The following is a 23,030-nucleotide window of genomic DNA, read 5'->3' as shown; positions in this document are numbered from 1 at the left end:
CCTTCCTTCCCCACACTCTGCTTCTCCTAGGCCATGTCTCTGTGTCACCCCTCTGTTACCTTTTAGCATGATACACACATGCCCACTGGGCAAGGGAGAAGAGCAGGGGGCTTGGCGTGACATGTCATACATAGCACAAGAAGAGTATCTTTTCTGCTGCCACCAATAAGACAGCAGACAGCCACAGTGTGTCCCAGGGGCAGGATGAAAGCGGAGGGGACAGGGAAAGGGCAAACCTCAGACACAGAAAGAGCAGCCCAGTGGAACACTGCTGCTCTTCAGGTCCTAAAAACTCCTAGACAGTCATGACATGTGTTTCAGCCAGTGACTTTTAATAATTTCCCCCATGAAATTGAGATAAACATGAAATGGTCATGGTTACCAGCTGGAGGAGTTCAGGAGGATTTGTTTCATTTAGGATTTATGTCCTTAAGCTGAATAAACAATAAGTGATGGCTGCAGATTGAAATTTCAACAAGCTAGCCTAATTAAGGAGAAGGAAGGATAACTCTACTCAAGGATACATACAAGCTGGAATCTTAATATTTGATGAGCCCCAACCCAGAGAAGATTGACACAGACATTTCTCAGGGTAGGCTGCCATTGTTCCGTGTGGAGACACCAAGATTGGGGCTCATAAGTGATGTACTTTGACGGCAGTTCCATGTCAATGTCGCCAGCTTTCTCCTACCTGCCCTCACTAGAAGATGATAAAGTCTCCTGTTCTTAGGTTATTTTTGTTGCTGTTGTTGTTCTTAGTAAGTGTTACATTTCCCAGTTTATCTCTACAGTTCCTCTAGTAAGTTCTACAGTGTAAATAAAACATAACCCCCTTTCCAATTTAATCTCAGGATTCCATCCCATTAATCATTTCAGACCATTATTTTAAGCTCTCTGGCAGGTAGCTGAATATTTATGCTTTCTCAATAATTTCAAACACCCCAACATTTTTCTGGCATTAACAATCTTCTCTGATGCTTGTATTATTAAACCTACGCAGGAAGATTTACGTTGTGTGTCGACTGTACAGATTTTGGAGGGAGCAGAAGTCAGCCATTTTAAGGAGACTTAATATTGACAATGACGCTAGGGACAGATTAAATCACATCCACCTTCACCGGTTAAAGCCAAGTTATGCCAGTGAGCAAAATGGAAGAAAATTACCATCCTCTTTTTTCCAGATGTCCCCTCATAAATTGTGTGATATAAGTAGGAAAAAGAGCAATAAGCGTATCACTAACCACATTTCTCATTTTCAGTGACTCATTTTCTTTAATAATTTCTTCTTTCTCTGAGAAAGTGTTCCAAACAACGGCAACACAGGGAGCAAGAGAATTTCATTAAGGTACTCAATTTTACTTTATAAAGAAAAATCGTTTTGAAGGAAATAAAATGATCTACTGGTACATCATAAAATGGAATTTTAAAAAAGAAATCCTTAGTTCTTTTTTCCCAAACAGAAGCAAGACAGTTTTAGTATGTACTCATTTTCATGATATTTGCAACACAGCCACAATCCTGCAAATTTCTCTCTTCCCATAGGTTTTGATAATGTTTATTGCTAGAACTGACATACAAAAAAATATATACTGTTAAACTGAGCCAAAGAATAATCAATCCACAGAGATGACCACAAAAAGTGCACCCTGGACATCTTTGTACAGATGGGGGCACAGCCCTGGAAGCTGAGTCTCTGCAACCTTCACACTCGCGTGGGAGACAAGTGTACTTACGCAGCTCGCCCACTTTCAAGATCTCACAAAGCATCTTGGTCAGCTCTATACTACTGCGGCCAAAGGGACATTCATGCTTGTCTTCTCGGCTACTGTTCTCAAGCACAATCTGCAATGAAAAAGAGAATAGATCAGAAACAGAATTCAGTTGCTGAAAACTCCCTTTCAACAAAAAGATCCACTCAAACTAAGATTCCAAGGATCAGGATAAAATGGTACCCAAAGTACACAAGACATACAATTCTCATTTTTTCTAAGTTTCATAACCCTCTGACCCTGTAAGAGGATATTTTGCTTATTGGTTTCCACTTACACAAAAGTGCCTATAAAGAGTTTTTTGCAATGGTACAATAAAGACCTTTGACTTAAGAGATCAAACTACTTTCTGGCTATCCTATCCTATCCTATCCTATCCTATCCTATCCTATCCTATCCTATCCTATCCTATCCTATCTTCTTTACTTGGGAATAGCAACTCTTTTTGTAACTTCAACTCCTTAATTTCAATTGAGTATTTTCCTAGAAGTTTCCGTGATCTCACCCTGTGGCATCAGTTGACTAAACCACGCCTGGAAAACATGTGATACAAACTGGACCAATCAGAGCCCTTCCCTGAGACTAAAGGTGGGGGGGACTTGTCCAAGTGCTCTGAAGGTGCCCTTGGGGTGTGCCCTCAGGAGTTACCTAGGTGTTGGCCTGCAAAAAAAGAAAATGAAACCAAAACACAAAGAAATGAGAGACAACGGTTGCCCTAGAAGCATTTTAGTCACTGGTTGAGCTTGTTTCTGTAGCACAACTACATCCCTTTTTTCATGGTTTGTCTGTTCAATCCTTCCTCTGAAAATCTGTTTGCCTGTCTAATAAATCAACCTCTTTCCTTAAGCTAGAGTGAGAGATTCCTATCACTTATAACTAAAGGAACCATTCTATGCATGGATTAAACAAAAGCAAAACAAAATAATAAAACTCTAAAGTATATATCTTCAAATCCATATGAGGAGACTGTTTATCTCACAGAACAGCCAGTTTATCCATGTCCAAAGGCTGCCTCTGAAACTCCTCCCCAGGAAGAGGTATCTGGTATCTCCCAGACAGCTGCACCACTTAGCTCATCTCCCAGCAGCATCCACAATGGTGCTGTGCACTGACTTAACCACGCTGTTTCCCCCTACACTGAGGATCCCTCGGGGGCAGGGTGCAGGGCGCAGGGATGAGAACTTTATCCACTTCATCAACAATATTATCTGACCACCTGTCATTGGCTAGGAAAATGGCTGGGCCTCATAAAGTGGAGAAGAAGATAGACAATGGCCCTGACCTCCCTGAACATTCATGCTGATTGAAGAAGACACAGAAAAACAAGTGCTATGAAAATAAGTAAGTTGTTGGGTAATGAAAAGCAACACAGAAAGCTTGAGAAGTGACTTTAGATAAACAGGTGGTCAAAGGATATCAGACTATTGAGAATCAAAGCATGAGAAATAACTTTCTATGTTAAGGTCTGTGAGAAAGAACCTTCCAGGCAGAGGGATGAAGGTCAGAGCCCCTCCAGGCGAGCTCAGCAGTGTGCTGAACTCTGCAAAACACACCCAACTCAATCTGCTAGAGCACAAAGGTAGCTTTCAACCATAAACCTGAGTCACTCTCTTCTTTTTTTTTTTTTTTTTTGTTGTAGTTTTTGGCTGGGGCTGGGTTTGAACCCACCACCTCCGGCATATGGGGCTGGCGCCCTACTCCATTGAGCCACAGGAGCCACCCCACTCTCTTCTTTTTAAAGGAATCCTTTTTGGTTCTAATCGTAAATACCGTTTCCAGAGAGCAGGAGAACAAGTAAATTCCTATCAATCAGTGAATCTTATTTCTCTTTTAAAAATTTTGTATCTGAGACAGCCAGATCAAAGAGCAAATATGAATCTCCTGATGATGAGGAAACAAACTGGGAGAAAAACACACACACACACAGAGCAAGGAGAAGACAGAACATAAAGAAAAGACAGGAGACAGGTAGTTGTCAGAGGCTACCAGCTCCCAAGGAGCACATTCCCTTGTATTTGACATTAACATTCGATTAACATTTCATGAGTGCATCAATATTCAATGAGGATGTGAGGTGCATACACTGTAGGTAGAATTATTGCAGCCAATAAATGTTTGAGAAACATTTCTCAGGCACAGTTTATTAGCAGGCACTAAATTAAGTAGTGATTTAAGTAATCAATATGTAAATCAGCTTGGAAAAGCCCTTCTCTTTATTTTTTAATACACCATCTATCTTATCATATTTACCTACCTGAAGAAAAATAAACCCTCCTTCTTGGCTGATTTCTGTTGTCAAGGCAGATAGGAATATTTAAAGCTATCAGGGTAAGTTTTAAAATCAACATTCTGAAAGAAATATTTTAAACAAGACAATGATTATGAATATTGCTAATTAGATATTACTATAGTGAGGGATGATTCTTAAATTAGAGAGTAGTCTTTTTTATTAACCACCAATATTTCTCCATTCGATTTTGATATTCTGATATTAACCATGTCTACCCAGGACATTTTGAATAGCTCCATTTGGAATTAAAGGCATATTTTTTCATCTCTATTTTCGCCTCACTCCTCAGTTTTAAGAGCAAGTATACTATAAAACCACAATGGGGTTCTAAAGCCTGCTATTAGCACTTATCTTAAAATGGCATAAGCCAAAAGAAGTAGTAACTCTTTGCCATGTTTTAATAAAAAACAAAATGCCAGATACCTGTGCAATAGAAAGCATATTTTATAAAATACTTTATAGTTTACAGGATACATTTATATATTTTCTCTCATCTGATTCCCAATAAGTCTATAAGATTTTTAAAGTAGGTATTATTATTCTCTTAAGAAAGTTGATATAATGGCCAGGCAAGGTGGCTCAAACCTATAATCCTAGCACTCTGGAAGGCCAAGGCAGGTGGATTGCTTGAGCTCAGGAGTTTGAGACCAGCCTGAGCAAGAGCAAGATCCTGTCTCTACTAAAAACCGAAAAACCAGGTGGGCATTGTGGTAGGCATCCGTAGTCCCAGCTACTTGGGAGGCTAAGGCAAGAGGATTACTTGAGCCCAAGAGTGTGAGGCTGCTGTGAGCTGTGACACCAGGGTGATAAAGAGAGACTCTGTCTCAAAGGAAAAAAAAAAAATGTTGAAACAAAAGGTAGGGTGACTTGATTAGATTCCGGAGCTGGCCTCTGTCAATCCTGGAGTTCAATTTTTAAGGTCTTCAATGACCAAACTCTCTCCTTGCCCCTTTACAGCCTACAAATTGGCTTCACATACATACATAGTACCATAAAACTCAATGGATTTCATGTCTAATGAGGCTCAGGGAAATTTTATCAATTTTCTCTGTCTCACTGAAGTGAGTCTATCGATCCCAGCCCCTCCTATGCAACAGGTTCTCTCTCATTTCATTTATCCCCTGAAGATCGGTAACAGTTCCCTCAGGGTGAATGACCGAAGCTTCTGTGGAGGTCCCAGACTTCACTTCCATGATTTCCAGGCTCCCCTCTGAATGCTGCGCATGTCTCATTGTTCTCTCATTGCACGGAGTAGGAACCTGTTTGGCTTGGGCATGACATTAAGGACAGTGCCAGGCAAACTCAAGATTCCACCTCTTCTCTGGCTCTTGTGCCCTCTTCCTTGGCATTATGTCACTGTCTCACACTCAGCTGGCTGTCTCTGGTTTTCTCTTCCAGTTTCTGTTGAAGCTTTCCCCATTGGGGTGGGTGTGCTCCATTCTGCGTCTCCCACAGCCAGTGCTGGAGCAAGCTTTGAGGGCTACTCCCCGGCCCTTTCATTCATGGAGGCTTCTCTTCCTCTCTGAACTGAGTTCACATCACTTTGACTCTGACCTCGGGTCAGATGAGGTAGATCGGTCTCCTCAGAGGAAACACCGAGGGCATGTGTCAGGTCGGACTGTGTTCTCTCCAAAGAGGGGGCTGTCAGCATTGCCTTAATGCTGACACAACACTACAACCAGAGCATCGATGATGTGCAGATCCTGGGAGAAGATGCCAAAAACCAGCACGGACTCTCACGGGGCAATGCATTTCTTTGTGAGGTACAAAGACGTTACATAAAACTCACTTCATGAGAGTGTTGTGCCCGTCTAGTCACATAACCAAAGCAAAGTGCCTCAAACTGACTCCAGAGAGGTAGTGCTGATCATCCCTTTCCCTCCCTCTTCCTATTCCTCTGCCAACATTTCTACACAATACTTTTACCCACAGCTAAGCTAAAATCACAACTGCAGTGAGACTGGCTCTCTGATGACGGGCCTCTACAGACTCATGAAAATAAGACAGAGGCCGGCTTGTCCTTTTAGCGTGAGAGGCATAGAGACAAAGTCACCTCCTCATCTACTCACACCAGAAATGCAAATCAGGAAACCCCATGTCCTTATGTTCAAGCAGGATTCTCTCCCAGGAACACAGGGGGGCCCCCACATGGAGAAAGAGAAAGGACCCCAGCAAGCAAGTCACTGCATAGCATGTGTCTGGCAATAAGGTCCCCAAACTCAGCAGTTCCAGCCACCACAGGACACCTTTCCTCAGAGCCCTTATCCTCACAGGCCTGTCTACTGACCCACTGCAGAGAAACACTAATCTCCCATGCTAAACCAATGAATAAACAAACACCTTGTTTGTATCAAAGAGGTCCCCCACACTCCAACAAAGAAGTAGTTTGCCTTAGTAACGTACTTGGGAAACACCCCAGAATAAAGCTTTTATCCTAGGGTCCCATCACCATGACCCAAGACCTACCCAAGGTCAAAGAATAAACCCAGTTTTACTTCCTCTCACTGAGACTTGAAAGCGACACAGCAGTCGCTTCCCCTATGTTCTCCCTTGGTACCAATGATAGGGATGATCAAGTCCAAGAGAAAACCAAAGACAAGCACCAGAAAGATGCTGCCTCAAAAGGCTGCTGCACAGGATGGTGCTGCACAGATGCTGCACAGGAGGTTGACTGTGATCATGAATTTTAAGCAAGTCTGTGGAATTAAATAAGCATGCCAAAGCCCTAATGGGATGATTGTAAATGGACAGAAAAAGAACACTAAAATCACAGAAAGGATGCTGAGCAGGAAAACAATTTGGAACAAATCAGAACCACAGGCTCCACCTATGAGGGAAGTGAACCCCCAAGTCAATAAAACCAAGGTAACAAAGCTTTAGGGATGCAGGCAGGATGGCAGCAAAAGACCAAGAGTGCGCTTATGGCCCTAGCTGTGTAATGATTGCCGCACTCCACACACGTGTACTAACACACGACAGAAATACTACACCAGCCCACGTTACGGAAGGGCAAATGGAGACAAAGAGATGTGCAATTGGTCCAGGCTCACAAAGCACAGCAACAAATAGAGCCGGCCCAGGAACTAAGGTGGCCTTACCCCAGAGAACATATTCCTGGTCACTGAATCTCAGGGAAAAAGTCGAGGATGAAATATATGACGGTAATAAAGCTATGAGCAGGAAAGGCCTTCACCCGGTAACAACAGAGTGGACAGCACTGTGGTTCTACACAGAAACAAATTTCCTGGACCTATTTTTAACAGGCAAAGTCTCGTTCTTGCTGACTTTGTACATGTTTTAACTTCAGTTGTCCCTTGTGAAAAAGGGGGCAGAAACACCTACCCAGCAAGGGTAAATGAAGAAGTACAATAGAGGTAAAGATCTCCTTGGCGCCCAAAACACAGCAAGTGCTCAGTGATGGACATGACTGATACCAGTGCTACTATAATAATTACTAATACATGAACTCTGTTCCAAGGTGTCACCACCTGTACTTCTGAAATATTCTTATAGCTCTAGGACAAACCTGTTGAAAAGAACAGAAAGCAAAACACAACTGCTGTAGAGGATTATTATTTTTGCTCTTTGGTAAGGTAAGGACTCAGGTGGAGCGAATGTTATTTCTGACTTACATGGGTTTCCTGATGTTTTTTACCTTCTCTTTAGAAACATGGTTCTCAAACATCAGTGTGAATCAGAATCATGGAGGGCTTGTTCGACACTGATGAATAAGTTCAGATTCTGATGGGTGGCTCCCTTATGGTTAGATTAAGTAGGTCTGAGATAGAGCCTAAGAAAATTAGCAATTCAATAAAATTAATCCTACATTTTCTTTTTTGAGACAGTGGGAGAGGATTGTGGGTGAAAGCATTAGAAAAAATGACCAAGTTAACCACTAGTGCAGTCGACCACCAGGGAAAAGAACTCCCAGAGCATGCAAAGCAAACCCACCTGAGATATCACCCAACCCAGTGAGAATGGCCCACATCATAAAGCTGAGGATGCTGACAGGGATGTGGAGAGAAGGGAACATTTTTACACTGCTGGTAGATTGCAAACTAATATAGCTTCTTTGGAAAGAAGTATGGAGAATCCTCAAAGAATTCAATTAGACCTTCCATTTGATCCCACAATCTCTGGCATCTACCCAGAAGAAAAAAAAAAGTAATTTTATCATAAGGACAATTACACTGGATTGTTTGTCACAGCTCAACTTACAATAGCAAGTTAGGGAAACAACCTAAATGCCCATCAACCCAGGAATGGATTAACAAACTGTGGTATGTGTATACCATGGAATGCTACTGAGCCATTTTTAAAAGATGGAGACTTTACATCTTTCGTATTAACCTGGATGGAGTTGAAACACATTATTTTTAGTAAAGTATCCCTAGAATGGAAAAGCAAATATTCAATATGTTCAATACTAATATGAAACCAGTAGACAAAGTAATACATACCCATGCAAGAGAAACCTCAATTTAATTCAAGTTGGGGGATGGGAGCTTAGTGTGCTCCCACCTAATGTGCACAATGTAAGGGTATACAGCACATCTCCTGGGGGCAGGACACAACTGCAACAGGGACCCTGAAGGAGCACAGTCCACTGCACCCTTGTAGGTGAATCAGTCTCATTTGTGCTCCTTGAAGTTACGAGACCCTGAGAAGGGACATTTCCAGTACTTGGGCTAGATGTGAGTTTTGGGGGATATTCTCCCCCACTCACATAAGCGGCTTTGCTGAAAAATGCAGTCAGAAACACCTTTAAGGAAAGAATATCCTGGAGGGCTCTTGCCAGGTCGTAGCTGGAGACAGAGCATCTGCCTCAGGCAATGGACCGTTGCACTTAATCCCCTATCTCTATTTACACAAAAACTTTCAGTTAATCATATAGAGAAGCAGGCACACAGAACAGACAACCCAGCCCTTCGTGGTTCATCTCCATTGTTGTTTATCTCTAAACAAGATATTCTTGGTTTAGAAAGGTGTATTACTTAACTGGATTAACTCTGATAAGGCATCTTTACCTTTTGTCTTCCTTGTTCTTGGATTATTTCTATCTGATGATTTTGGGTATATAAGAATGTGAATAAGAATGGCCATTAGCTGCTGTGCCTGAGTGAGCACCAGCCATCCCTTAATAAATCATTCATGTCTGCCTCCGTGTCTCTGACTAGGCCGGTGGACAGCGACATCTGGCACAGCAAGCAGAGTATGGCTGGACCGAACCTGGTCGACTGTCTACTGAATCTCCAGTCTCCAACCTTAAGGTAAGAACACTGGGAACGGGGAATGGGCGAAACTGGGTGGATACAACTGAGCTGAAAATACTCAGGACTTCTGGCAAGGCAAACTTAAGGGATCATAATGGGAAAACCAGAACTCACTGTTAATGATGAATCAAAACTATTAAAACCTGATATTGGTAGACTCACTGTTAATGATGAAATGAAACCATTAGCCCCCGAGATTGAATCGGGTGAACCAGTCAAGGAAGAGGTGCCCCTTTCCTCTTCTGCTCAGTCTTTACAAAACAAAATGACCGATTTGAAAAGTTTTTTAAGGGAGTGTAATGAACTTCTTGATTGCCTAAAGCAGAAAGCTCCTGAATCGCCGCCTCCACGTATTTCAACTGAGATGCTTTTTCCTCCTCCACCTGAGGAACCCGAGCCTTTGTGCTCTTGTCCCCTGTCTCCAGAGGGACTAAAGGGAAACTTTTATCCTGTTACCCACGGGCCTGTTCCAACCGTTCCTCCGTATGAATATAAGAGCTTGATGGCAATTAGATCAACTAGTTCCTAGTAAATTCCTAATCCTGGTAATTCCTAATCCAAAAGACATTAAAATTCTTATTGAACCTGAAATTTCTATGGAGGGCTCCAGTTCTCGCAGCTGGGACCTTGAATTGATCATGGCTGTCTCTCGCATTACTAACCTAGAAGGTGAGAACGAAATACAGTATGCTGAGGTTGATGTGAAATTTCTTAAAACTTTGAAAGATGCTGTTAACGCCTATGGCCCTAATGCTCCTTATGTTCAAGGACTTTTAAGATCATATTGTGGGGATCGATTTTTAACTCCTAGAGACTGGGAAAGAATTGCTGAAACTGCCTTATCCCCCGCTCAGTATCTCCAATTTTGTTCATGGTGGAGAAATGAAGCACATAAGTGACATGAAAGTAACCCTAATGTTGCTTATGATCAGCTAATTGGGATGGGAAACTTTCGCCACCACCAGAGGCAAATCAATCTTCTTGATGAGGTTTATCTTCAAATCTGAGACGTTTGCATGCATGCTTGGGCTCAGTTTGAAGAGCCTGGCGGTGGACAATTTTTTACCAAAATTTTACAAGGAGCAAACGAGCCGTATGCCGAGTTCCTTGCACATTAACCACTCTGCCATTAAGCATTCAATTCCAGGAAATGCCACGCAAGACATGCTCTTGCTTTTCCTTGCTTATGAAAATGCTAATGATGACTGTTGGCGTATTTTGGTTGGCATTAGAAATGAAGAAAATGCATCTATTGATAAGTTCATTTGAGCTTACAGAAATGTAGGCTCTAGTTCTTTTCAGGCAGCTTTAATTGGAGATCAGATTGGAGTCCACATGGCCACTACTATGAAACAATGCAGCGCCCCTAAATGTTATAATTGTGGAAAATTAGGACATTTTTAAAAGGACTGTAGAAAGGGCAAGGAAGAGAAGGTTATTGACCCCCCCCACCTTCTACCGGGGATTTGTCGAAGGTACAAAAAGGGGAGGCATTGGATTAATGAATGTAGATCCATAAAAGATAAAGATGGTAACATTCTTCCTCCTCAAGATTCAGGAAACTCCTCAGTGGGCCAGACCCGGGGCCCAGATTCAAACAACACGGGGAAACTGAGTCAGATTAATCCAGTGAGCCACGGGATAGATCAGGCCCATGTTCAGTCTCAAGAACCTTCCAACCTATAAGGTCTGTAAAAGTTGATTTTTCATTGACTAAAAATCCTGAAAGTTCATCAGCTAAAAATACTGAAAAGACTTCTTGTCTCAGACTTATTTCATGTTACTCATAATAGTGCAGCTTTCGACTTACCACTTGTTAATAATGTTTCTTTGGTACTCTGTGACCTCCCATATGTTTTGGCTACTGGAGTGCATGGGCCTATCCCTGAGGGAACTGTTGGAATTATATTAGGATGGAGCAGTTCCTCTCTAAAAGGACTTTGCGTCCATGCCAGTGTAATTGACACTGATTATCATGGTGAAATTTCAATTATTGCCTCTGTTATTCAACCTATGTCTTTGACCCCTGGACAGCGCATTGCCCAGCTTTTAATTTTACCTTATCACAAAGGAAAAGCCGCACCAATTAAAAGAGAGGGTGGCTTAGGCAGCACCGGAAGTCATGTTTTTTGGCATGCCTTTTTAAATGATTCCCGGATGCCAGGTTACATGTTTTGATGGTACTAAATTAGAGGGTCTAATTGACACTGGAGCTGATGTATCTATAGTAGCTTCTTTTGCCTGGCCTCAACAGTGGCCAAAACAATGCATTAAAGCTACCTTTGTCGGCCTTGGAACCATGACAGATATCAAACAAAGCACTGAGACATTGTCATGTCAGGGACCCGACGGGCAGCCAGCTAAAATAAGACCATATGTGGCTCCCATTGCCATTACTTTATGGAGAAGAGACATATTACAACAGTGGGGAGCCATGTTATCTATCCCAATGATCTCTTCTGCTGCAAAGAACATGACATTTGATATGGGATTTGATTCCTGTCAAAGTGTTACTCCAAAACCATCAGAAACTGTAAGAACAGGAAAAGACCATTCAGGTCTTGGCTTTCCTGTTTTTCCGCAGGATTTACCATAGGGGCCACTGTAGAGCGCCTCACCATTCCACTTGCATGGAAATCTGATATCCCTATTTGGCTTGAGCAGTGGCCCCTCCCTAAGGAAAAGCTAGAGGCGCTTCATCAATTAGTTGATGAGCAATTAAAATTTAACCATATAATCCCATCTGTAAGCTCCTGGAATTCACCTGTATTTGCCCTAAAGAAAAAATCAGGACAATGGAGGATGTTAACAGACCTGAGAAAATTAAATTCAATTATCCAACCAATGGGACCCTTTACTCGGGCCTCCCTAATATATCCTTAATCCCTCATGATTATTTTATAATCATTATTGACTTAAAAGATGGCTTTTTTAACATTCTTCTAACTCCCAGGGATTCTGAAAGGTTTGCGTTTACAGTGCCTAGACTAAACAATAGTTCTCTTATCTTAAGGTTATCAGTGGCAGGTTTTGCCACAAGGAATGTTAAATAGTCCTACTTTATGTCAAATGTACGTACAACAACCCTTACAAAAATTAACTTTGAAATTTCCTGATGGAATTTTCTATCACTATATGGATATATTATTTGTTCATCCAGATCAGTCCATTTTAAATGATATTGTTAAAAAAGCTTGTCAACTTTCTGATACTTATGGGGTTCACGTTGCACCTGAGAAAATTCAGAATTCTGACCCACGGAGTTATTTAGGTTATAAAATTACAGCTCAAAAAATTATACCTCAAAAAGTACAAATTAGAAAGGATTCTTTAAAAACTTTGAATGATTTTCAAAAACTGCTAGGTGATATCAATTGGGTCCACCCTTCAGTAGGAATTCCTATTTATTCCTTGACACATTTGTTTTCTATATTGGAAGGGAATCCTAAATTAGACAGCCCTCGAACATTGACCAAAGAAGCCGAAAAAGAGCTTCACTGGTTAGAAAAACATATTCAGGATGCACAGTTAGATCGAATCGTTCCCTATCAAAACTTCATTTTCGATGTCTTTCCTTCTGACCACTCCCCTACAGGATTACTATCACAAGAATCTGCTTTAATTGAATGGTGTTTTTTATCTCATAAAGCTACCAAGAAATTGCAGACTTATGTCCAAAAGATTGCTAGTTTAATTATCCGAAGTCACCATCGACTTCATCAATTAGTTGGACAAGATCCTGAAAAGATTGTAGTGCCTTTAACAAATAAACAGATTTCAGATCTATTTGTACTATCCCAAGATTGGCAGATAGCTTTGGCTGACTATTTAGGTTCTATAGGTAATCATTTTCCTCCAGACAAACGTTTACAGTTTTTAAAGAAGACATCATGGATTCTTCCAAAAAATATTTATTTTCATCCAATACCTAATGCTCAGAATTTTTTCACAGATGCTAATAAGCTCGGTATGGCAGGATATACTAATGGTCATTTTAACAAAGTACAACAATCCCCTTTTAAATCAGTTCAAAAGGCAGAATTATATGCTATTATATTAGTATTAATATTCCTCTCAATACTATTACTGACTCAATTTATTCTACTTATACTGTCCAAAATATTGAAACTACCACCTTGTTTAATGATCATACAGAATTATTTCATCTGTTTTATACTCTTCAGAATTTAATTCGTAATAGAAATGTTCCAATTTTTATCACCTATATTCGAGCTTATTCTAATTTACCTGGTCTTTTAACTACCAGCAATGAATCCATCAATCATTTGATTGGCACTGTTCAAAAGGCACAAGAGGAACATGCAATCCATCATAATAATGCTTCATCTTTAAAACAGAGATATTCTATAACTTGGAGAGATGCTAAACAAATTATTCGCTCTTGCCTCACTTGTCAGGTAATTACAATTCCCCATTTACCTCCCGGAGTAAACCCCCAAGGACAAAAGCCTAATGAAATTTGGCAAATGGATGTAACACAATTTTCTGAATTTGGTAAATCTAAATATATTCATCATTCAATTGATACTTATTCTAGTTTCTCATGGGCTGCTGCCCTTAAATCAGAAAAAGCTGATTCTGTTATTACCCACTTATTAGAAGCATTTTCTATAATGAGTGTGCCATTGACTATTAAAACAGACAATGGTTATGCATATGTTTCTCAAAAATGTCAACAATTTTTTCAAATTTATAATATTAAACACATATTTGGAATAGCAGGTGATAGCACTCATTAAGCAATTATTGAAAGACATAATCGTACTCTTAAAATATTGCTTAAACAGAAAGGGGGAATGGCATATAATATCCCCCAGAAATAGATTACATTCAAAATGATTCACATTAAATTTTTTAAATTCAGATACTAAAGGCAATACGCCCGCTGATAAATTGTGGGTAAAACAGCCAACTTCTCCGATTAATCAACCTATTTATTATAAAGATCTGTCTTCCAATCAATGGCTGCCTGCAGTGGTAGTGTGCTGGGGTAGACAGTATGCTCTTCTCTCTACAAAAAAAATGAATTCTGGTTCCTGGACAAATTCATAAAATTCTGGCAGGACTATCCCGTCCCGCGGTCTGAGACAGACCAGGAACTTGGCAGTACAAATGTCCTCCCTGACACTAGAGGACAGGGAGGTCCAGCAAAGCCAACGACCTGTCCAGAGGATGCGGCATAGGAGAGCAGACCTCGTTCCCTCAGATAACATGGAGAGGACTTTCTCAACTATGCAAGGAAGCACGAGCAATAGTGATGGTGAGCAACCATCCGGCAACTCCCCGAACACTGTTTCTCGCAATGATAGCCATTTTAACATTCAGGTAAGTGCTAACCCAAATTATATTTATTGGAGCTATGTCCCTAATCCTCTTTTACTTGGGTCTCCTGGTTTGAGCCTTCTGTTTCCATTTATGTTAATGAAATTTCTTGGCTTCCTGGGCCATATGATGATCGTGGTCCATTTAAACCTGAGGAAGAAGGCACACCTCTTAAGAATTATGCTACAGTAGTTACAGGACCTCCTATTTGTGTTGGGGCCAATCCCCCTTGTTTATCTTTTGGGGCTCAGCAATGGGTCAGTTTCAGTAATACTTCCAAAAATAAAGATACCTACATGGTTTCTACTATGACTTTTACTAAACTAATAGTGACACAACATTCTTTGTTGCCTCATCTGCCTCACTGCAAGCTTCATGTGTTTACTGATATTGCAGATTGGATTCATTAGTCAAAATGTCAAGGTTCTCATTTGTATGCCTTCCAGCAAACTAAATTTGGATCTGTTGTTGATTGGAGATCTTCTGCTTATGTTAAGGGAAGACTTGAAACTGGTGACAGTTATCTTAGTTACAAGCAAAATACAACTGATATTATATACTCATCCTCAAAGGAATTAGTGTGGGAAGAGAGTGGTTTTTCACCACCAGCCCCAGGCATTCCTGGATATGCATCCCAACTTGATTTATGGAAAGTTGGACCAGCTCTGTTTAGCCTTCGTGCCTGGAGGGGCTCCCACATTTATAAACCGCACCATCATTCCCAATATACTTTTCACTTTAAATTGCAAGAAATGCATTTTACTCAGGCTTGCATAAAACTGCCTTTCGTTTGGCTTGTGGGCAACATTTCATGGAATGAGAAAACTGAAGAGATCTATTGTCCAGGAACTTGTCAATTATTTACTTGTCTTAACATTTCTATGAGATTTGATTTTTCCTGAGATAGGATCTTCCTTCTGCAGGCCAGGACTGGGACCTGGCTGTCAGTGAAGATGATGAGGCCTTGGGAAGAATTCCCCGTGATTTCAATTCTTGCGAATCTAGCTCGAAAGCTGACGAAGAGGACCAAGTGGTGTATCAGTCTACTGATAGCAGCAATTCTTGGAATTATAGCTGTCACTGCTTCTGCAGACACCGCTGGAATAGCCCTTACTGAATCTGTTAAGACTGAAAAATTCGTATCTGACTGACATAAAGACTCAGAAAGGTTGTGATTTACTCAAAAACAAATTGACACAGAAATTCATAATGAGTTAGCTGATTTAGAACAAACAATAATTTTGTTAGGAGATCAATTAAATAGTATAGAAAAACAAATGAAATTGAAATGTGATTGGAATGTTTCCTTTTATTGTATTACTCCTGTCTTTTATAAGTAAACTTTATTTCCTTGGTATAAAGTTAGGAAACACTTACTAAACCATGAAAATTTAACTGCTGATATTGTTGAATTACAACATTAGGTATACAGCACATTTGAACAAAAATTAGAACTAATCAATGGAGATGAGATATTACAAGATATTTCTGATGGAATTGCACAACTTAACCCATTAGATAAGATTCATGCCTTGTTTGCAACCTCTGCGGGTACTCTGTTCTTGTTTTGTCTCATAATTTTCATAATTTATATCATTTGCAAAAAAGTCCAACAGATAAAGAAAACTAGTGATCGTAATGCTGCTGTCTTTTTGGTTATGACAGCAGTGCAGGCAAATAGTCCTTAGTTGGAAAGGGGGAAATGAAGGAGCATAGTCCACTGTACCCTTGTAGGTGAATCAGTCTCATTTGTGCTCCTTGAAGTTACAAGACCCTGAGAAGGGACATTTCCAGTACTTGGGCTAGATGTGAGTTTTGGGGGATATTCTCCCCCAGCTCACATAAGCAGCTTTGCTGAAAAATGTAGTCAGTCACACCTTTAAGGAAAGAATATCCTGGAGGGCTCTCGCCAGGTTGTAGCTGGAGACAGAGCATCTGCCTCAGGCAATGGACCGTTGCACTTAATCCCCTATCTCTATTTACACAAAAACTTTCAGTTAATCATATAGAGAAGTAGGCATACAGAACAGACAACCCCGCCCTTTGTGGTTCATCTCCATTGTTGTTTATCTCTAAACAAGATATTCTTGGTTTAGAAAGGTGTATATTACTTAACTGGATTAACTCTGATAAGGCATCTTTACCTTTTGTCTTCCTTGTTCTTGGATTATTTCTATCTGATGATTTTGGGTATATGAGAATGTGAATAAGAACGGCCATTAGCTGCTGTGCCTGAGTGAGCACCAGCCATCCCTTAATAAATCATTCATTTCATCAGCAGTGTCTACCTCTGTGTCTCTGACTAGGCCAGTGGACAGCAACAGCCCCTACCTAACAGATGCAAACATTGTAACCCAATCGTTCATACCCTCATATTAATCTGAAAACAAGGATAACAACAACAACAAACAAACAAACCAAAAAAAGAACACCCAGAGCAGAGTTTGCAAAAATTAAAGAGCTATTGTCAAGGCCCAAAGAACACTGCATCCCAGGAAAAGAAGAAAAAGAATGTATAAGGGGTCAGATTGGTGACAAAAATAAAAGTAGAAAATGTACACAGCGAACCATGATAAATAACACTCTGGACAATGAGAGGAACGGTGTAAAACCCAGCTAATGAGGTGAAATGCTTCCAGAATAAAATTAGGCCATCGCACATACAGAGGCATAATAAAGACCATAAATATAAAATAGCAAGGAATTGACTGGGTAATGGGGTAGTAATTAAAGCCTGGAGGTTCACAATAGACCTCGAATTGAACAATAATCAACGAAAAAAATGCTCCCTAAACTTTGATATAGTGCAACAAAGCAGGACGTGTGACACACACAGGGCAGCTGCAGCCACATTCTGCTGAAAGGCCCTCCCTTTGAGGATCACGTTGAGTAGCACAAAGAGGGGAAAAGGCCGAATTGCCGCAGGGATTTTGGTGTTGAAACCCGCACAGCGGCCACGACAGCTCTGAGGGGTGCAAGGAAGCGGCCCTGCTGCCTGTGCAAAGGCCAGAGGGTAGCAGGGGGCGATTCCCAGCCACTTCCCTCATCTAAAGACCTCCCTCTTTATGCCAGTATTTGTGTTCCTGGGCCCAAGGATGGGTATGTGTGGTGGGCACCTGTAGGCATCTCTACAGGTCTCTATTTAGAGCAGCACTTCTACTGGACCCCACCCCCAGAATTAGGATTCAGTTATTTTCAAGTGGATTCAAGAAACTGCATTTGTAAGAAGTTCCCAGGTATGTGGATGCTGCTACTTTGGGACCAGACTTTGTAGAACCACTGATTTAAAGGTACACTCCATGTCTATATGCCTAGTTCCCAACATTTGCAAATCTTCTGTTTTTAAAGACATGCAAAGCAATGGGAATAGGTGAAAAAAAATCTAGTCTGTTTGGTTCTGTTTTATTGTGACTAATAAAAAAAATATCATTAATAAGAGTTAAAAAGAGAGAATGCAGAGTGATGATTGCCAGGCGCTGAAGAGAAGATAGAAGGGCAGAAGTGCCTATAATCCCAGCACTCTGGAAGGCCAAGGCAGGTGGACTGCCTGAGCTTAGGAGTTTGAGACCAGCCTGAGCAAGAGCAAGAGCAAGACCCCATCTCTACTAAAAATAGAAAAATTAGGCGGGTGTTGTGGTGGACCCCTATAGTCCCAGCTACTCGGGAGGCCGAGACAAGAGGATTGCTTGAGGTTCTTGGAGAAGATGACACCACAGCACTCTACTAAGGGCCCAGGGTGACAGAGTGAGACTCTGTCCAAAAAAAAAAAGCTATGGGGTTTACCTTTGGGGTGATGATAATGTTTTAGAAATAGACAGAGGTGGTGGTTATACAACACTCGGTGAATAGTTCACTTTAAAATGGTTAATTTTTATGGTACGTGAATTTCACTTCAATTAAAAAAGTTAAAACATATCAATTACCATGCACAAACTCTCAAGCATTTAGCTCAATTGGCCCTCACAAGTCACTGAAGCAGGATTTACCTTTTACACGTGAGGAGGCTATGCCATGGAGCTTAAGTAACTTGGATGCTATTTAGAAGACACTGTTATGGTTTGGATGACAATATGCTCTCCAAAATTCATATGGCAACATAATTCCCAATGCCATACCAGTAAGAGGTGTGGCCTCTGGGAAGTGGTTAATCATGAGGGCTCTGCTCTCATCCTCCCACCTGTGAGGACACATCATTCCTCTCCTCCAGAGGGCGCCACACCATGACACCACCTTGGAAGCACAGAGCGCCCTCGCCAGACAGCAGTTCTGTTGATGCCTTGATCTTGGACTTTCCAGTTCCCATCTCAGAACTGTAAGTAATTTCTATTTATTTTAAATTACTTGGACTGTAATATTTTATTAAAGGTGATAATTCAGAAATGGAGAACCAGACAGACAGGATAGGTGATAGTGCAAAAATGGCCTATGATGGGAGTCCTCGAGGACAGGGCCTTGAGTGTGTGAGGGAAGCAATGAGTGAAGGCTTACAGAGTCCTGTCCTGTCTATTGATGGAGAACTTCTCCACTGCATTTGCTTTTGGAAGTTCACATTTTACTTTACATACAATCCCAGTCTTTGTCAAACTTTAAAGTACTCACAGATCACTTAGATTCTTGTCAACATTTGGATTTTGATTCAGTAAATATAGGCTGGGGCCTGAGGTCCCATGTGTCTGACAAGCTCCCAGATGATGCTAATGCTGCAAGTTCAAGGTCCACATTTTGAAAAGTAAGGGATCGCTTTCATAAAATTATCTTCTGAAATCCAGCCCTAATCTTCCTCATATCCCTGCAATAAATACATCACCTTGTGATGGATTTACCCAATCCACAATTCACTCAATTCATTTTTAAGCATTTATTATCGCTGAACAACTTGAAACAAGGGGGCAGGATTTGGAGTACGGGTAGACTTTTGCTTCCTTTTTTGCACTTCCATGTTGTTTGTGGTTTTCACAGCGAAGTGTCACTTTCTGCAGTGAAGGTGCATGTGAAATGCAGTGGGCAGGGAGAGGGGCATCATCAAGAAGAGGGCAATCCTTGAGTTCAGCCTTAGATGCCTTGAGACCTCTTTTTAACATCCCATACTACCACAGGAATGCAAGAAAGACTAATTACTACTGGGAAATGGATACTGAATGAAGGCAGAGAAGCTCTCCTTATCTTCGGCAATATTAGCAATATATCTCAAGATCCAGGGCAGAATTTTGACTCACTCGACATTACATGACTGAATACAAATGCCTCCCCTCTCCTTCAGTGGAGCGCAAAGAATGGAGATATTTGTCTTTGTCTGACAGTCACTGTTGGATGAAAAATTAAGCTTGACATTTCTCAAGCCCTGATTTCTTACCAAGAAATTGTTACCACTCTCTGAATGCTTATTGGTAAAGCTGCCCTCCCCAAATATTGTCTGAAACAGATTTGAATATAACTCACTTTACTAAATAAACATATTCCAGGAATGCTAATGGCAAAATGACTCTAACTCAGCTCCCACCTCATTTTCTCACTTAGCTCATAGGTATAAAAATTCACTCTAGTTTGGGAGCACGGACTTGAGAAGACAGGTGAGGAAGGAGAATTATTTCATTGCCTCCTCTTCTGGGCACACAATAAATTGGCCATCTCAGGGACATATTTCCAAACAGAAAATGTTAAGTTTCTGGTTATGCACATAAGAAATTAGCTACAATGGAAAAATTATTGATTGAAACCTAATTAAGAAATTAGGCTCTAAGTAGTTTTACTTGATGACAGAGGTATGTGAAAAGGGAAGTTTTTTTATTGAATCCAGCTTTTTAAATGGAACTCATCTCAGTACATCATAAATCTTTGCTCCTCCTGCTAAGGATGGGATCTGTGCAGATGTGTTCCCGCTATGGAAACTGCTTCCCGGCATCCCTGCCCCGCACTGCCCTCCAGCACCTGTCACAGTTTTCCTTCTCTTTCAGACGCAACCCAGCTGTCACTTTCTTCAAAAAATCTTGTGTAATTCTTTCCTCTAAAATGCGACAATCTTATATCTCTATCTTTCTTACAGCCCCAAAGAGTGCTCGAGTATCTGCATCTGCCCTTTCCAGATGAGGTCAAGCCGTGTCTCCCTCACCTGTGACTCTCCGGCACTGCAGCTGAGTCCCCATATAGATGGTGCTTATTAATGAAGTAGCTACTGAACAAGTGAACGGCCAGTACAGGACGTGACCCTGACCTCTGGTTTGGCTGGCAGCGTCCATGGAGGCTTCAGCCAGCATCTCTGTTGCTTACATGGACATCAACTTTTAACATGAGAGTTTCCCTAATTATTTCTACACATTCAAATGAATGTGAGGTGAGTTACACCCTGTCACCCATATTCCTCATTCTGTCTCACCTATGGATTTTATCAGAAGCAAGGGCTTATATGCTGCATCCTGGACCTCCAACATCACTCTTCAGGACCCAGAGGCTCCTCTGCAGTCGGGGCATGTATTTGCACATCGACTCAAAGCTGTGTGGGAAAACTCATTTGGAAACTCTCTGCGTGGACTGCATGGGCCTGGTGTGCCCTCAGGGAGGACGTGGCCACGTGGAAGGAAAAACTCAGAAGCAAATCTCCGTGGGCCAAAACCCATATTTCAAAGGCCTGCTCAGGGAAACTGTGCCCTCTACCTTCCCTGTGTATTGTGAAAATAAACATTTACAGAATGCTGGAATGTGTGAAAAATGTCCTTCCTTGTATGTTTATGGAAAACACTTGGCAAGTTATTTGCTATAAGTGTTTCCTGTAAAGGCTGTGAGAAGCAGTAGGCAAATGTATGAGATGCCAGGAAACTAACTCCCATAACAAAGGAATGTCCCTCTCCACATACCCACAAGCTGCCTCCCATCACCTACTAATCCAGGAATCCGGGTACAGGATGGTGGGGGCAGAGAATTTCCTTCCCCTTTGTGCATATTGGTCAACAGCTCCCATTCCAAGGTTCCTATTCCAGCTGGAAACATGCCCTCAACACCCACCTGTTCTCCCTGTCTAAACACTGTCCCGCCTCTCAGTTAACTCTAGGATGCTTTCAGGTGGCAACTGAAAATGGAAAGCAAGAGACTCAAAAATATTTCTTTAAAACAAGATCAATGGGACATTTCATTCCTCAATAACTGACAAAGACCTCTGGTGATATGAATGGAAAGAGGAAGAAAGCATTGCAAGGCCAAAGCCATGAGTGCTGTTGGTTCTCCCAGGAAGCAATGCTGGCCACCCCCAGGCCTCTGGAATGATCTGAGCCCTCTTCTGCCATCTGAGGTACAGGGTGGGTGTGACACAGAGGCCGGCTGCTCTCGGTTCCCAGTGGGCCTCTGTGATAAGTTGGAAATATAAGGGAGATCAGTTATCTCACATATGTTATATACCAAAAAGAGTTTACTTTTTTCTTCACTTGAGAATTCTTCCAGACAAAAAAGACACACATCCCACGTGCTATGTCTGCCATGGTGAACAGACCCAGCTGCCCACGATGGGCTCTCACTCACCAACGTGACCCAGCTTCCCGCCGTGGGCCCTCACTCACCACCATGACTGCAGCTGCCCGCAGTGGGCCCTCACTCACTCACCGTGACCCAGCTTCCTGCCGTGGGCCCTCACTCACCACAGTGACTGCAGCTGCCTGTAGTGGGCCCTCACTCACCACCGTGACTGCAGCTGCCCGTAGTGGGCCCTCACTCACTCACGTGACCCAGCTTCCCGCCGTGGGCCCTCACTCACCACAGTGACTGCAGCTGCCCGCGGTGGGCCCTCACTCACCACTGTGACTCCAGCTGCCCGCGGTGGGCCCACACTCACCACTTTGACTCTAGGACACCTCCCCCTTTGCCCAAAATTCCTCACATCTGCACCTTATTGGAGCCTAATGACAAATATTCTTACATGGCAAATTTTATGCTTATCTTCAAAATATATCTTTATGTACATTTCTAGAAATGGAAATGGTAAGTCAGAAGATCTCAACACTTTTTCCATTTAAAATATATCAATAAACCATCATCCAAGAAATGTGTTGTTTCACATTCTCCCTCGAGGATCATTTCACTGGCTTATCTGGACTCACAGGGGGAAAGGAAAAGCTATGAACCCTGGGCCTTCTCTCCTTAGGAGAGAAAGAAGCTGCCCTGGGCTCCAAGCTCCCCTGACCCTGCTGTGGGCCTCCTCCCCAGGCACGGACTCACACGGTCACCCCAACCCCAAAAGAGCCACAATTTCCTCTCAAAGCAGCTGCCCCTTTCCATGGCTGAGGGTAGTGGTGAAGATAGGGGATTTCACTGTAGGCTCTGAAGAGAAGAAATTCCTAATCAAGTACCTATTTATAAGTGCAAAGAATT

General features: G+C 41.8%; 1 protein-coding gene across 8 annotated transcripts in view; it reads right to left on the bottom strand.

Moving 5' to 3' along the window:
- The window catches only part of ELMO1 (engulfment and cell motility 1), a 576,900-nt gene that overhangs the window by 241,893 nt on the left and 311,977 nt on the right, over nucleotides 1-23,030 (bottom strand). For all 8 annotated transcript variants that reach the window (XM_053608836.1, XM_053608837.1, XM_053608839.1 and 5 more), the window contains one exon: nucleotides 1,734-1,842. In XM_053608836.1, coding sequence (XP_053464811.1) covers nucleotides 1,734-1,842 — 109 coding nt within the window. The remainder of the gene's footprint in view (nucleotides 1-1,733; nucleotides 1,843-23,030) is intronic.

The sequence above is a fragment of the Nycticebus coucang genome, chromosome 11 (assembly GCF_027406575.1).
Source record: "Nycticebus coucang isolate mNycCou1 chromosome 11, mNycCou1.pri, whole genome shotgun sequence".
Lineage (NCBI taxonomy): Eukaryota > Metazoa > Chordata > Mammalia > Primates > Lorisidae > Nycticebus > Nycticebus coucang.
This window is presented reverse-complemented; position numbering and strand designations above follow the sequence as displayed.